At 41.9% G+C, this 17511-nt stretch overlaps 1 protein-coding gene across 1 annotated transcript; it reads left to right on the top strand.

The window, feature by feature from the left end:
- Positions 1 to 7754: 7754 nt before the first annotated feature.
- Positions 7755 to 16663, top strand: LOC115192682 (arg8-vasotocin receptor-like). The gene is made up of 2 exons (XM_029751451.1): positions 7755 to 8907; positions 15554 to 16663. Exons 1-2 carry the CDS (start codon positions 7959 to 7961, stop codon positions 15814 to 15816), a joined length of 1212 nt encoding a protein of 403 aa, XP_029607311.1. The 5' UTR covers positions 7755 to 7958; the 3' UTR covers positions 15817 to 16663.
- Positions 16664 to 17511: the final 848 nt, after the last annotated feature.

The following is a 17511-nucleotide window of genomic DNA, read 5'->3' as shown; positions in this document are numbered from 1 at the left end:
CGTAAGATATTGAATACAGCTCATTAGTTTGACACATTATAAGTTTCCATAACATATTGAATACAGTTCAGTGGTTTGACCTATCATAAGTTTCCATAACATATTGAATACAGCTCAGTGGTTTGCATCATAAGGTTCCATAACATATTGAATACAGTTCAGTGGTTTGGCCCGTCATAAGTTTCCATAACATATTGAATACAGTTCAGTGGTTTGGCCCGTCATAAGGTTCCCATAACATATACAGCTCAGTGGTTTGATTTATTTTCGTTTTTTTCTCAATCAAGTTGAAAATTGCATGAAAACCAAGTGGACAGAACTATTTATAATTTATAGTGAATTATTTAGTGGAACGAAATTAAGGAGCTATTCTTAAACACAACTTCTAGTAAGAACTGGTGGAAATTACTCCAAATGACTCAATCCCCTGGAGCGCAATGAAAAGAGATGTTATACATAAGAAGTGATTTAGATAGAAGATTACCTATTTTGGTCAGGATAAGCAATAAAAACACAGTAAATTCATCAATCCATGTAAACAGAACATACCCTGGCAGAGCTGCTGTTATTTTAGGGTGTAAATATGTTTACTTTGTTCAGCACTTTCTCTTATTATTAACTTAAAACTAGACAAGCACAATCGATTATTTATTATTTATGGTGAATTATTTAGTAGAACAAAATTAAGGAGCTATTCTTTAACACAACTATTGGTAAATACTGGTGGAAATGACTCCATATGACTTTGTCTTGCATCCCCTGAGCACAAGGAAAGGGGATGTGATACATGAGAAGTGATTTAGATCAACAACAAAAACCCAGAAAGTTCATCAACCCATGTAAACAGAACATACCCTGGGAGAGTTGTTATCTTAGTGTACAGTAGGTATACTTAAAAAAAAGATGTATCCAGCATATGAAAGCTGTCCAGCCAAGGTGTTGTCCAGCCCAGATGTTGTCTAGCCCAGATGATGTCTAGCACAGGTGTTGTCTAGCCCAGATGTTGTCTAGCCTAGCCCAGATGTTGTCTAGCCTAGCCCAGGTGTTGTCTAGCCCAGGTGTTGCCTAGCCCAGGTGTTGTCTAGCCCAGGTGTTGTCTAGCCCAGGTGTTGTCTAGCCCAGGTGTTGTCTAGCCCAGGTCTGTCCAGTCTCAGTTATGTAACTATTTGCCGTTATTAAACACGTTGTGTATATACTTTGACGGCCACTGTGGCCTGTATAAATCTTAAACATACAGAGAAGCCGGTTGATTCAGATAAAAGCGTCTGTTCTCATGATACTGGAGTCTTCCTGATGTCATTGGACTAAATGTTGCGTAATGTGTCAGGCAGCAGGTACATCTTCCCATGGTTATAAAACCTAATACAATGTTTGCTGAGGCATCCATATAGTAGAACACGTAGTGCCTGGTTGGCCCTGTCCGGGGGTATCGTCGGACGGGGCCACAATGTCCCCCGACCCTCCCTGTCTCAGCCTTCAGTGTATATGCTGCAATAGTTTATGTGCCGGGGAGCTAGGGTCAGTCTGTTATATCTGGTGTAATTCTCCTATCTTATCTGGTGTCCTGTGTGAATTTAAGTAGGCTCCATCTAATTCTCTCTCTCTCTCCCTCTGTCCCTCTCTCCCTCCCCTCCTGGAGGATCTGAGCCCTAGGACCATGCCTCAGGACTATCTGGCCTGATGACTCCTGGCTGTCTCCAGTCCACCTGGTTGTGCTGCTGCTCCAGTTTCAACTGTTCTGACTGCAGCTATGGAACCCTGACCTGTTCCCCGGACGTGCTACCTTGTCCCGGACCTGCTGTTTTCGAATCTCTCTCTCTCTCTCTCTCTCTCTCTCTATCTCTATATATCGCACCTGCTGTTTCGACTTCTATGAAAAGCCAACCGATATTTTACCAGCTCAAATAAGCAAAGAGAAATGACAGTCCATCATTACTTTAAGGCATGAAGGTCAGTCAATAGTATTGACTGACCTTCATGTCTTAAAGTAATGATAGACTGTCATTTCTCTTTGCTTATTTGAGCTGTTCTTGCCATAATATGGACTTGGTCTTTTACCAAATAGGGCTATCTTTTGTATACGCTCCCTTCCTTGTCACAACACAACTGATTGGCTCAAAAGTATACTGAACATTTCAAGAACTTTTAAAGTTTCTTCAAGTGCAGTCGCAAAAATAATCAAGCGCTATGATGAAACTGACTCCCATTAGGACCGCCACAGCAAAGGAAGACCCATGTGTGGTTCCCACGCGAACCTTGGAGGAGGAGGTGTGATCGTGTGGACTGCTTTGCTGGTTACACTGTCAGTGATTTATTTAGAATTCAAGGCACAGTTAACCAGCATGGCTACCACAGCATTCTGCAGTGATACGTCATCCCATCTGGTTTGCTCTTAGTGGAACTATCATTTGTTTTACAACAGGAAAATGACTCAACACACCTACAGACTGTGTAAGGGCTATTTTACCAAGGAGAGTGATGGAGTGCTGCATCACATGACCTGGCCTCCACAATCACCCGACCTTAACCCAATTGAGATGGTTTGGGATGAGTTGGACCGCAGAGTGAAGGAAAAGCAGCTAACAAGTGCTCAGCATATGTGGGAACTCCTTCAAGACTGTTGGAAAAGCATTCCAGGTGAAGCTGGTTGAGAGAATGCCAAGAGTGTGCAAAGCTGTCATCAAGGCAAAGGGTGGCTACTTTGAAGAATCTCAAATATAAATATATTTGGATTTGTTTAACACTTTTTTGGTTGCTACGTGTGTTATTTCATAGTTTTGATGTCCTCACTATTTTTCTACAAAGTAGAACATAGTAAAAAATTAAGAAAAACCCTTGAATGAGTAGGTGTGTTCAAATTTTTGACTGGTACTGTATATAAAACGTACAGAACCCATTATTTATAGCTAGCAGCATCAACAAAAGCCCTGCTCGGTCAATCCACTAACTCTACTTCTGTGAACTTTGTCTTAATCTATAAAAACCTAGATGAAATGTCCTATTCGATTTAGGCTTTGAGTAGAAGACAAATATTCACTTGTAGATATTTAATTGCTGATTTTTTTTGTATAATTGTAATTTAATTTGATGGACAGATACAGTATACAAACACAGTAAAATAAAATGTATTTCTCCAGGGAGTGAAGGAGGCGGCCCCGACTGGCCTTTGACCTTTCAGGGTGCAGCTCTTTTCCTTCACTTTGTTTATTGAGTTATTGTTGTTTTGACAAATTTCAGAGAGTGTGGGTGTCATATGTAGCTGCTATGAATCATCTCTAATTGAACTCCATGGGGTTGCCTTGTGGAGAAACCATTGTGTAGCCTACCTCTCAGTAGGAGTTTGGGTTACCCCTTTAGTACACGGCCGTCACAGATACAAGCCTCCAAGCCAGAGGAAACAAACCCATTTTAACTAAACAATGAGCTAGTGAGAGGAATCCCAGAATCCCAAGGCTTTGTACACAACAACAAGTTTTAGTTCATAATATATAGGTCAGTGGTTAGAGCCAGTACAATGACCTACATCCACAGGTCAAGTAGCCATCTGAAGCTAAAGAGAAGACTGTTTATTGTAAAAAACGTGTTTGCCTTGTGAGTGTTATACTTTGTAACCTAGACATGGTGAGACTGATCCTTGTGTGACCCTTTACTTTATGAAATCCTGAAACGGAAAAGTTTGAATAGGCGAGCTTTGACATTGACAAAAACCTTTTCATCCTGCCCAGTATTTCCTGGCGCTTTCTGCATATAAATAGAAAATTAGGCATTCTTAGTAAAGCAAAAAGATGGATTATATTTTTCATCATTCAAAGCCAATTTGAAACTGTTATGGCATTAATCACATTAGTGACATAAACAAAAGAACAAAAAACAATAGACTCATTTTTAGGAATATTCTATTATACATGAGTATCCATACAAGGTATGATTGCTAAGAAAGGAGGTCGACAAAGAATCCACAACGTTGCAAGTATAAGCAGAGCCCTAATGAACTCTAAGCCAAGGAGCGATGCCTGCTGTCATTAAGGTGATTTAGAATGTCCGTTCAGGCTGTAGACATAACACACATTCTCTCGGTTCTCTCGGTTCTCTGTTCTTCGGGAAGGAGGGAGGGACACACGGTCTGGATGGAGGATGTTGAGCAGACAGCCAGACACAATAGCTAATCAAACACAGAAAGCCCGAGGCATAATAACAGATCAGCCTCTCCTCAATGAACCCCCAGAAACAGCCCAAGCAAGAGAGGGCAGTCCAGGCAGGGAGGTTAGCCCAGACAGGGGAGGGCAGCCCAGGCAGGGAAGGGCAGCGCAGGCAGGCAGGGGAGGGCAGCCCAGGCAGGGGAGGGCAGCTCAGGCAGGGGAGGGCCGGGGAGGGCAGCGCAGGCAGGGGAGGGCAGCCCAGGCAGGGGAGGGCCGGGGAGGGCAGCCCAGGCAGGGGAGGGCCGGGAAGGGCAGCCCAGGCAGGGGAGGGCCGGGGAGGGCAGCGCAGGCAGGGGAGGGCCGGGGAGGGCAGCGCAGGCAGGGGAGGGCCGGGGAGGGCAGCGCAGGCAGGGGAGGGCCGGGGAGGGCAGCCCAGGCAGGGGAGGGTTACAGCTACAGCAGTCAGTGGGTTAACTTACTAACCCATCCGCTGGCCAAGCCTCAGGCAGCAAACCGAACACAGCTAACCAGAGTTATCCAGAATGGTCTGGGAGGACAGTAAACAACACAGACCGTTAAGCAGGGAGACCACAACAAGAGGAACTCCCTCTGGGAGTTTGTGGTACAGAGATGTTGTATGTCTATGAGACTGTGGTCTGCAACCCCGTGGCATCAGGGCTGGTCCTCTCAGTGGTTCTGATGCATGAGAATATTAGTGCACTATGACAGAGGATTAGTGGGAACACTTGATGATTCCAGTAAGCCAATTTAACTGAGACGCAATTCAGACGAGGTTCCTGTGTGAACTGGAGAATCAGCTTACATCACTGACCACAGCCAGAGTCCTTTCAACTGAGACATTGGTGAAACTACAGTGTCATGTGGTAGGATGCCAATAGAGGCACATGGCTAGTATCATCACCATGACCAAGTGGTTTTGACAGTTGAATGACCACAGCAGTTTTTGTAATAGCCTTTCTGAGGCTATAGTTATTGTGTTGAACGTTTTCAGGGGTCACTTCAAAACCACACTGGCGTCGTTATAATTGTTGGACAAAGAGGAGCTCTAACCAACCGCACAATGACGAGACTCCCTGACCAAACAAGGCCACAGGAGAGGGAGGAAGGGGGGGAGGCACTGAGGGAGGTAGAGCGAGTGCAAAAGATTGTGCTGTTGTGAGAATACGGGAACGGTCAATGGGGGCAGCAGAGAGAGAAATGAGAAAGTGACAGAGAAGGGAAAGGAAGACAAACATGTTTAAACAATACATCAGTAGTACATAAAATGTTTACAAGCGGTGTCAAAAAGGAAAGAGACAATGCTACTTCCTGTATTTCCTCAGCAGGCTTGGGGCTGGATCTCTTAGCTGGACCCTGTTACAGTGATAGGGGCAGATGATGATTATTGCAGTGTGAGGAACACTCCGTCATGTCTTCATCACAGGGAGGAGAGATCTGCAGAACATGGCATACAGAATGACAGGAATCTAATCTCTAACACAATGTTTTTCTTACATTTTTCTTCCTTCTTTCTTCCTCTTCACCCAGACTGGGAGGGGAGAATATACGCTACATGACCAAAATTACGTAGACACCTGCTCTTAGAACATCTCATTCCAAAATCATGGGCATTAATATGGAGTTGGTCCCCCCTTTGCTGCTATAACAGCCTCCACTCTTCTGGGAAGACTTTCCACTAGATGGTGAAGCACGATTATTCACTACGGAGAACACGTTTCCACACTCCAAAGTCCAATGGTGGAGAGCTTTACACCACTCCAGTTGACGCTTGGCATTGCGCATGGTGATCTTAGGCTTGTGTGCGGCTGCTCGGCCATGGAAACCGACGTTTTTACTCCTAAACGTTTCCACTTCACAATAACAGCACTCACAGTTGACCGGGGAAGCTCTAGCAGGGCAGACATTTGACAAACTGACTTGTTGGAAAGGTGGCATTCTATGACGGTGCCACGTTGAAAGTCACTGAGTGCTTCACTAAGGCATTCTACTGCCAATGTTTGTCTGTGGAGATTGCATGGCTGTGTGCTCGATTTTCTACCCTTGTCAGCAACGGGTGTGGCTGAAGTAGGCAAATCTACTAATTTGAAGGGGTGTTCACATACTTTTGTATATACAGTGTATTTTGGGAAATTGCGATTTCTGTCTGATCATTTCATTCTCACATATCTGATACTGTGAGATAACTGGTGTGTTTGGTCCTTGTCTGTGATGTGGCAGAAAGGCAAGCCCTGTCAGTAAGCTTTATACAGCAGAGGAGCATTGGACTCTACAGCACCATTCACTGAGGATCAGACTTATTATGAAATATCTGACCCTGAAATATTATGCCTCTCTTTTGTTTTGTACAGTTGAGAAGCTTATTTGGTTTTTGAAGTTGATTTCTCTGGCACACTATGCATTTAGATATTAATCTAAAGAAGTATGTACACAGGTTACATCAACACATTTCAAGAGCACCAATTTTTACATCAAAGTTTAAGCAGTTCATCAGTGTCTTGATTATAAAGCCGCCACAGCTAAGGTGAACTGAGCTGTGCACAAGCTGCATCAAAGCCAACATTCCAGCTTCCATTTCAACTAATGTCTATCTGTTAACATCACCAAGAGAAAGGCTTTTGGAGTGTATATTCCATATCTAACTCATGTTCCACATCTAACCAAATAGGCCTACATATGGATATGCATACTTTTGCATACACAGTATATTGTTCTTTTTTGTAAATAGTTGTTTTTAAGGGTTGGTTTATAAAGAAATGAACAACTTGATATATGCTTTGTCAACTGAGCCTCTTTCAGCCAGCCTCTCAGTAGCCTAGATGGAAAATAAACCGTTTCTAATGGTATTATTTTCATTTTGTTTGAGGCGATTTTCTTGATTCAATCAGATCAAGTGTAACCCACAGCTGAGGTTTTGGCTGTGTCAGAGGTGTAAACTGCGTTGGAGCGGCATTTCAAATCGTTCAGAACGAAAAAGTGTAGGCTGTATAGAAATAATTCGAATTCAACTAAATACAAATCTAGGACTTGATTCCTGTCAGAGGTGTTCATAATAGTCTAAGGAGCGGCAGGTAGTCTCGCGGTTAGAGCGTTAGGCTAGTAACAGAAAGGTTGCTGGATCGAATCCCCGAGCTGACAAGGTAAAAATCTGTCGTTCCCCCCTGAACAAGGCAGTTAACCCACTGCTCCCCGGTAGGCCGTCATTTTAAATAAGAGTTTGTTCTTGACTGACTTGCCTAGTTACATTTTAAATGGAATGCATCAAGCATTCCGCAATTGTTGACGGTATTATATGGAACGGGATTCCTGTAAGAGGTTTTAAACGATTGAAAACAATTTTATATGTTAAACTATATTTTAGCAACCGAATCTTTTACATTACCGAATATTTTACATTTCCAATTGATTTACCATACAACGTGTACATGATTTGTTTGTGTAATTCCAGTTCCAATGCGCTAATGTTTTGTCACACAAAACATACATTTTCAAAGATGGACTTCAAACTATTACGTTAAGAGGCGGTGGGCATGCGGTTTGGTGATGTGGGGGTGTTGTGTCCAGTTTTGCACAACATGACTGGCTGCATGCCACAGGATACACAAGTGGGTATGGCTACAACAGCACAAGGCGTGGTGGCCGAAATTTGATTCGCGTTTAAAAGGCCCAGCAGCTCAGAAACCAAGAAGAGTCCTTTCCCTTTAGAGTCAGGTAGCTCCTTATTTGGCATAAGGGGATTCACACAACTCTGCCCCTCTGGAACTGGAACTAGGGCCAAAGCGCGCACAGAGGGTTTGTGCAATGCACACTCCCGTCCATGGGCTCCTCTTCAACGGAGTCAACCAGTCTATGGTTTTCAGTCCTACGGATGATCCGATCATGGGGATCCTTGGCAATGGCACCGTCCTCCCGAACGGGAGCGATCCTTTTGGAAGAAACGAAGAGGTCGCCAAAATAGAGATAACGGTCCTCAGCATCACCTTTGTGGTGGCCGTGATTGGGAACGTCAGTGTCTTGCTGGCCATGTTCAACACCAAGAAAAAGAAGTCGAGAATGCACCTCTTCATCCGGCACCTCAGCATAGCTGACCTGGTGGTCGCTTTCTTCCAGGTCCTGCCGCAGCTCTGCTGGAAGATCACCTTTCGCTTCTACGGGCCAGATGTCCTGTGCAGGATAGTGAAGCACCTCCAGGTGATGGGCATGTTCGCCTCCACCTACATGATGGTGATGATGACCCTGGACCGTTACATCGCCATCTGCCACCCTCTGAAGACCCTTCAGCAGCCCACCCAGCGGTCCTATATTATGATCATCAGCACCTGGATGTGTAGTCTGGTCCTCAGCATGCCGCAGTACTTTATCTTCTCTCTGAGTGAGATCAAGAACGGCTCGGTTGTCTACGACTGTTGGGGCCACTTCATAGAACCGTGGGGCGTAAAGGCGTACATCACTTGGATAACCGTCAGTATATTCGTAATCCCAGTGTTCATTCTGATGATATGCTACGGGTTCATCTGCCACAGCATATGGAAGAACATAAGGTATAAAACCAGAAACACACACGCGGGAGATGCGTCTAAAAACGGTCTGATGGGAATTAACTCTGTTAGCAACGTTACTACTATATCCAGAGCGAAATTGAGAACTGTCAAAATGACTTTTGTGATTGTCCTGGTTTACATAATATGCTGGTCACCTTTTTTCATCGTGCAGATGTGGTCGGTGTGGGATGAGAATTTCGCATGGGACGGTAAGTGACTTCTCTGTATTGGGAAAGGTAGATTGGATTGCGCACACAAAATCAAAAGGTGAACCTTGATATAGAATTAATAACATGAGCTATCTTCACTCAATGATGTTTCTCTCCCTCTACTAATAACTAATGTTAAAACCACAGTCTATATAGGGGATTACGCAAAGTGTTTGGTGATGTATCCATTCTGTGCCCCCAAAAATATTGTTTTTACTAATTAACTGGGATGAATATCCACATACGTGGAATATGTATACAATTGAAACAGAATAGAAATGTATCCATATGTATCATGGTAAAAAAGAATCTCATACTCAATTCGTGCAAATATTTACAAAAAGTATTTCGTGCGTTTTTGTGAGTTTTTGTGTGGCTTAATTCGCGTGAAAATACATACATTGTTGTGCAACGTAGGAAAATAGATTTTATGGGGGCAAATTTCGGAACAATCTTTTGAAAGTTATCAGCGCAATGCATGATGGGCAATGGTGTTCTACACTGCCTGTTTTTGTGTCTCACATTTATTTATATATATACACATTTATTTATTTATATATATATATATATATATATATATATATATATATATATAGAAAAAATGTGTCAACAACCCAATATTTGTAATCAACCAGGTTGTCACCAAAATAATTATAATATATTAGTAGCCTTACGTTGTTTTTTAAATGAATGCAAATACTGTTTTCTATGCTTGTTTTCGCTTAATACTTTGGGAAACTTCTGCACTTGTAGTCACAAACGCCTTTTTCGTGTAGACAACAGTAGGCCTACACGATTTCGTGGAGTCTACATTACGACATTTTCTTCATAATGCATTTAATACAGGGCTCCACTTTTTCGTGTACATTAAACCATTTCTTACATAATGCATTGTCAACAAGGCTATGTCCAATTTTATTGGAGAAAAGAAACATGTTTTTTTTGTGGGATAGATGAAGGTATTTGATTGGGGAATGGGGATACATTTGTATGATGGGAAACTATAATACACACCATAATACACACACACACAAACACTTACATACACACTCACTTTGTTTATACTCATGTTATAGCCAACTCTTACATTTTTTATGAATTATTTTTTATTAAATATTTGTATCTACTTGTCATGTATTCATTATCTTTAACTGGTTAAATGTTTATAGTTTGCATGTTTCAGTAATGATTAACATGGTTAAATTGTCTTAAATCTCTGCTTGATTTAGCTTTTGGTATATTTGACATTTTTATCCATATTCTTTATTTCCTATTAAGAAAGCAATAATTAATCAACACATTACTGTAAATAAATGGACACTACCTGTTATAAAAACGGAAATTGCTCTCCGTAAATAAATGGTGAGAAATGCTCAGTCTGAAGCCATTTGGCTATGGGTTTCACAGCCCTATAATAATGACACGTTATATCAGCTTAAAAAACGGTTGATGTACAACCTATGGAGTATAACATGTTAGGAATAGTGGTATAGGAGAATCTGACATGAATGAAATACCCTAAGCTATGTTCAATGTCAGCAGCAATTTCCAGTGAGAAATGCTCAGTCTGAAGCCATTCAGCTATGGGTTTCACAGCCCTATAACAATGATACAAGTTATATCACCTTAAAAAAAAGGTTTATTTACAACTTCTGGGGCATAACATGTTGGGCAAAGTGGTATAGGAGAGTCTGACATATAAACCCTAACTTGACTTCAGTCTTCGCCAATGAGAACAGAAGAGAGGCCTAGCTTCGTTCTTCATGACTGGGAAAGGCTTTTATTCTAGTCCGTAGAAAATCCCGCATCCATCTCATTAGATCAGAACAGGATGGATCAACAGTGATTCATATTACTGGTTTGCATCCCCCAAAAAAGTCTAGTTGTGTTTTGCTGCATAACACACATTATTTGTCTACCCATATGATGTGCATCATTGTCAGGTTATTAGATATATATTTAAGCTTCAGTAACACAAGAACACCATGGTTGTAATAACATTAATCAGGTAGTTTTGTAATTTGAAACATTTTCTATTTTTAATTTAACCTTTATTTAACTAGGCAGGACAGTTAATAACACATTCTTATTTACAATGACGGCCTACCAAAAGGCAAAAGGCCTCTTGCGGGTACGAGGGCTGGAATTAAAAATAAAATAAATTAAATTAAAATATAGGACAAAACACACATCAAGACAAGAGAGACAACACAACACTACACGAAGAGAGACCTAAGACAACAACATAGCAAGGCAGCAACACATGGCACAGCATGGTAGCAACACAACATGGCAGCAGCAAAGGGTACAAACATTATTGGGCACAGACAACAGCACAAAGGGCAAGAAGGTAGAGACAACAATACATCACGCAAAGCAACCACAACTGTCAGTAAGAGTGTCCATGATTGAGTCTTTGAATGAAGAGATTGAGATAAAACTGTCCCGTTTGAGTGTGTGTTGCAGCTCGTTCCAGTCGCTAGCTGCAGCGAACTGAAAAGACGACCAACCCAGGGATGTGTTTGCTTTGGGGACCAGAAAGTGACTAGCAGAACAGGTGTTGTATGTGGAGGATGAGGGCTGCAGTAGATATCTCAGATAGGGGGGAGTGAGGCCTAAGAGGGTTTTATAAATAAGCATCAACCAGTGGGTCTTGCGACTGGTATACAGAGATGGGCAGTGTACAGAAGGGTATAGAGTGCAGTGATGTGTCCTATAAGGAGCATTGGTGGCAAATCTGATGGCAGAATGGTAAAGAACATTAAGCCGCTCGAGAGCACCCTTACCTGCCGATCTATAAATTACGTCTCCTTAATCTAGCATTGGTAGGATGGTCATCTGAATCAGGGTTAGTTTGGCAGCTGGGGTGAAAGAGGAGCGATTATGATAGAGGAAACCATGTCTAGATTTAACTTCAGCCTGCAGCTTTGATATGTTCTGAGAGAAGGACAGTGTACTGTCTAGCCATACTCCCAAGTACTTGTATGAGGTGACTACCCAAGCTCTAAAACCTCAAAGGTAGTAATCACACCTGTGGAGAGAGGGGCATACTTCTTACTAAACCACATGACCTTTGTTTTGGAGGTGTTCAGACCAAGGTTAAAGGCAGAGAAAGCTTTTGGGGCACTAAGAAAACGTTGTTGTAGAGCATTTAACACAAAATCCGGGGAGTGGCCAGTTAAGTATAAGACTGTATCATCTGCATATGTCACGGTCGTGAGGAGAGACGAACCAAGGCGCAGCGTGATTGGAGTTCCGCATCTTTATTTTAGCGAAACTTAAACAAACCAAGAAACAAACAACGACCGTGAAGTACCGTAGTGCTACATGCACTCACTCAAAACAATATCCCACAACCCAGTTGGGAACAATGGAGAACTTAAGTATGATCCCCAATCAGAGAGAACGATAATCAGCTGCCTCTAATTGGGAACCATACCAAGTACACCAACATAGAAATAGGAAAACTAGAACACCCCCCTAGTCACGCCCTGACTTACAACACCATAGAGAACCAAGGGCTCTCTATGGTCAGGGCATGACAGCATATAAATGGATGAGAGAGCTTCCTCCTGCCTGAGCTATGTTGTTGATGTAAATTGAGAAGAGCGTGGGGCCTAGGATCGAGCCTTGGGGTACACCCTTGGTGACAGGCAGTGGCTGAGACAGCAGATATTCTGACTTTATATACTGCACTCTTTGAGAGACGTAGTTAGCAAAACTGGCCAAAGACCCGTCAGAGACACCAATACTGGTTAGCAGGCTCACAAGAATGGAATGGTTTACAGTATCAAAAGCTTTGGCCAAGTCAATAAAAATAGCAGCACAACATTGCTTAGAATCAAGGGCAATGGTGACATCATTGAGGACCTTTAAGTTTGCAGTGACACATCCATAACCTGAGCGGAAACCAGCTTGCATTCCAGAGAGAATACTATAGACATCAAGATTATTGACAAGTTTTGATGAACAGCGAAAAATAGAAATAAGCCTATAACAGTTAGTATGAGCTTGATCTCCCCCTTTAAATAAAGGATGAACTATGGCTGCCTTCCAAGTAATGGGAACCTCCCCAGAGAGGAGAGATAGGTTAAAAAGGTCAGAGACCAGCTTGGCGATGATAGAGGCTGCAACCTTAAAGAAGAAAGGATCTAAACCATCTGACCCAGATGTTTTTTTTGGGTCAAGTTTAAGGACCTCCTTTAGCACCTCCACTCAGTGACCGCCTGCAGGGAGAAACTTTGTAGCGGGCAGGGGAAAAAAGGGAGGAGCATCAGGGCTAGTTGCATTAGAAGGGGTGGGAGATGAGGAAATGTTGGATGGGCAAGGAGACATGGCTGAGTCAAATTGGAATCCTGACTTAATGAAGTGCTTATTAAAAAGCTTAGCCATGTGCTTCTTGTCAGTAACAACCACATCATCAACTTTAAGGGACATGGGCAGTTGTGAGGAGGAGGGTTTATTCTCCATGTCTTTAATCGTTTTCCAGAACTTCTTGGTGTTAGACCCACAGAGAGAGAACTGCTCCTTAAAGTAACTAACTTTGGCCTTCCAGATAGCCTGGGTGTACTTACTTCTAATTTGCCTGAATGAGAGCCAGTCAGCCTGAGTATGTGTGCCGAGCCTTTCGCCAAATGTAATTCTTGAGGTGGAGTAACTCTGCAAGATCACGGTCGAACCAGGGGCTGAACCTGTTTTTAGTTCTAATTTTCTTTATGGGGTCGTGTTTGATAACAATATCACAGAAAATATATAAAAAAGAAGGTCCAAGCATCTTTGACAGAGGGAATGAAGTTGATTCTGTACCAATTTACAGAGGCCAGGTCATGAAGTAAGGTTTTTAGCAAGCATCTATGACAAGTCAGAACTAATGACTCAGTTTCACTGAGCAGCCATTACGAACACAGGCTGTAAAACAGTGATCACTAAGGTCATTACAGAAAACACCAGACTGATACCTATCAGGATTATTTGTGAGGATAACATCGAGGATGTTTGGAGTCATACCTTGTGGGATTGGTAATAATCTGAGAAATGTTTAGGGACTCCCATTGCTTTAGGACTTGGTCAGGTGGTTTAAGCATGTCCTAGTTTAGGTCACCTAGCAGGACAAATTCAGACTTAGTGTAAGGGGCCAGGAGAGAGCTTAGGGCAGGTAGGGTACAGGCCGGTGCTGATATGCCTACAGTGTGTTTGTTTTGGGTCAACCCTGGTAAATTAACTTATTTAGAATAGACAGTCACAGAGGATTTTCTTCTGAATAACTGATCAGGGCATAGCACTTTCCATTCAGCTTCAGGCAAATTCAACTTCAACGCTTGATCACACCTGTAGTGACTACTTCCATCCGCCATGCCCATTGTTGCTTATCCATTGTTCTCTAGATATATCAATGTAATTACACCCAACACAATGTTGAAAAACAGAATGCTTCCCACCACTAGATCACTAACTAGACATGATCTGGACATGATCCCAACACTTCCACCAATACAGCGGACGAAAGTGAAAGCTGCAACAGGGAGTCTAACCTGGCTCAAATGTGGCAAAGTGAACTCTAACGGCCATTGCCATGAAAGCCTAGTATTCCTCTGGGCAGAGGCAGTAGGCCTATAATGCTGGGATATGCCCTGTTAAAATAGCCTAAGTATATAACATGATTGACACGACCGTAATAATCATCATGAAACGCCCTTGGAAGTGTCATAAGTGTAAGCCAACATAATTCATTATTTTACATGAACCTGTTTAATTGCATTGATATGGTTTAATTGATCATAGTCCAGACTCATTATAGTGGCAAATACCATGCAGTTGCACCAGGGGAATTTAAAACAAACAGATTTTTTTCCAGGTCTTCTGTTTCCCCACATTTATTGGTGAACTAATTTCCCATCTTGAAAATGTATCCCCATTCCCCAATCAAATACCTTCATCAATACAAAAAAAATAAGACAAATAAAGCTTTTTACTCTAATCTGTCAACCATCATAAAATCTCGCATAGCACCAGTATCCCAAAATATTTAGCGAAATCGGTGACAACCTGGTTGATTAAAAATATTGGGTTGTTAACACGTTTTTTAAATATATATAAATAAATGTGGGACACAAAAAGGCAATGTAGAACACCATTGACCAAAATGCATTGTTCCGAAGTTTGCCCTCCGAAAATGTATTTTTATATATATGAAGTCGCAAACAAATTTGTGGGTTTTCACACGAATTAAGCCACACAAAAATTAACGAAATCTGCTGAAATACTTTTTGTACATATTTGCACAAACTGAGTGTGAGATCGTGTTGATATAATTGTGCATAATCCTTTATTGAGCACCAGGCACACCGCACAATTCCGTTACAAAATTTAAACACAGAATACATATAATCGAAATAATAATAAAATCGTTTAAGTGGAAATGTAGCTAAATATGCATAACATGTATGGTGTCCTGACATCATAGACAAAGTCGTTTTAATCATGTACCATAACGTGCACTATATGGAGATGTCAGGTGTTTAAATATAGATCAGCATGTAAGAGATTGTATTAAGTGATTGTGATTTCACGGCACCGTTGATTTATACCCCAGCTGTTGGACAAATTAGTTATCTTTGGTCATTTCCTTTTTTCCGTTTCCTTCCAGAATCTGAGAACACCGCTGTCACACTGTCCGCGCTCCTCGCGAGTCTAAACAGCTGCTGTAACCCGTGGATATACATGATCTTCAGCGGGCATCTCCTTCACGACTTTACTCTCTGTTTCCCGTGCTGTAATAAATTACGCTACAAGTTCAAGAAAGAGGACTCGGACAGCAGTCTCCGGAGAAATACGGTATTGACTAAAATGACCAACCGAAGCCCAATGTGCAGTTCCGGCACTTGGAAAGACAGCGACAACTCCCCTTAGTTCTCCATTCAATCTAGTCAAGCAGAGACCTAACACAACGCGTTAAACGCACAAACACAAGCTAGTGGTTATTTATTGATTGAGTCTTATTGACTTGATAATTATAAGACTTTCAAGGTACCACTTTAAAACGGGTGGCATACTGACACTGATTGATTGATGTGTCCCTAAAATAGATGAGCATTACACAGTTGTTTTGGGATATATTGTCTGGATTGTCTGTCAGAAAAACATCTCAAGAATGAAGTCTTGAGAAGTCAGTGATAAACCAAAATCACAAAGTGATAAGCTATTTCCTCTGGTAAAACATGTTATAAGTTGAAGATGATATTTTATGTGCCATATAGTCTACAGGCCAGTGTTTCAACAGGTTCCAAACCTGATTCTCTGGAGTCTAATACAGTTTATTATGGGTGAAATACATCAGATCTGAATTTGAAAATGTAAAATAGAAAAGGAACAGATCATCTGAACTATCTAAATACCAACAGCTATATCAGTTGAGTAAAAAAATGGAATTATAATAATTTCTAAAACATTCCACACTCCCAGTGTCCTCTTTCCAATGCACTAATGATTTTCCGGTCTAGGAATTTCTACAGCAAAACCTAGACTAATTCAGATTACGACAGATCTCAGTGACTAAGGACCCTGGATTAGATCACAGGTTGCCGTCTGTGTTGGCCATATTTCCCCAGTGAGCCACTCTCTGTGTGAATTAAAAAACGGATTGGGCCTGGATGGTTTACAAAGCAACAGAGGTGTCTGCCTGCCTGTTGGATTTCTACACAGACACACCAGGCCAGGGGCGCAACTTTGTTTTTAGAAGTGTGTGGGGGGGGGGATTTTGTTTATTTAATCCAGTCGGATAAACACTCAAAACAGCCTACCCGACTGCATGGTCCTAAAGCACACAAGCCTCGTTTTGTATCACATTCCAATTATAAAACTGGGGGGGAACAAAAATGCAATTTCAGAATGTGGGGGGGCATGTCTCCCCATCCCCAGTGAAAGTTGCGCCCCTGCCCCAGGCAATGTTCCCTCTAAACTGTGTAGAAATATCAGACCACGGAGAGGAGCACGAGATTGAACTTAACCTAACTTTCTAGAGCAGTGGTCGGATCAATCGCAATCGACTGCCATTTTGAACCATTTCATGTGTCTGAAGGTACAAACTCTGCCGTCCCAGTGGGCACAGAGAGCAAATCAAGCGCACTATAAACCTACTACTGGCCAATCGGATGTTTATCATGTCTGCAGTAACGTAGCTACAGTAACGTAGCTACAGCAAAATTGATACTGTGAGATTTTGAAACATTTAAAACCATGACTAGAGAGAGACTGTCAACTATACAGCAAAGAACTGCTGTTTTTATGACGAATACAGCAAAGAACTGCTGTTTTTATGACGAATACAGCAAAGAACTGCTGTTTTTATGACGAATACAGCAAAGAACTGCTGTTTTTATGACGAATACAGCAAAGAACTGCTGTTTTTATGATTGAGTTCATGTTTAAGTTCTTACTGAGCACTGTCAACACTTTGTATTCAACACTTTTATAAGACATAAAATGCGCTTTCTTCCTATTTCCACTCAGCGTTACAACAAGCACTGAAGCAGTAATGAATGAGAAGGAAAGTGTATCGATAGGCTTGCATTGTTGTTATTATTAGTAGCTTGGGTCTTTTTTAAT

Source organism: Salmo trutta, chromosome 4, assembly GCF_901001165.1.
Source record: "Salmo trutta chromosome 4, fSalTru1.1, whole genome shotgun sequence".
Taxonomy (NCBI): Eukaryota; Metazoa; Chordata; class Actinopteri; order Salmoniformes; family Salmonidae; genus Salmo; species Salmo trutta.
The sequence above is the reverse complement of the archived record's forward strand: the minus strand, read 5'-3'. Positions and strand labels throughout refer to the sequence as shown.

What these genes read in the sequence shown, in the direction of transcription:
- LOC115192682 (XM_029751451.1), top strand. Translation starts at nt 7,959, where the DNA reads ATGCACACTCCCGTCCATGGGCTCCTCTTCAACGGAGTCAACCAGTCT. An exon ending in TGAGAATTTCGCATGGGACG is followed by an intron (nt 8,908 to 15,553) that starts GTAAGTGACTTC and finishes GTTTCCTTCCAG; the next exon opens with AATCTGAGAACACCGCTGTC.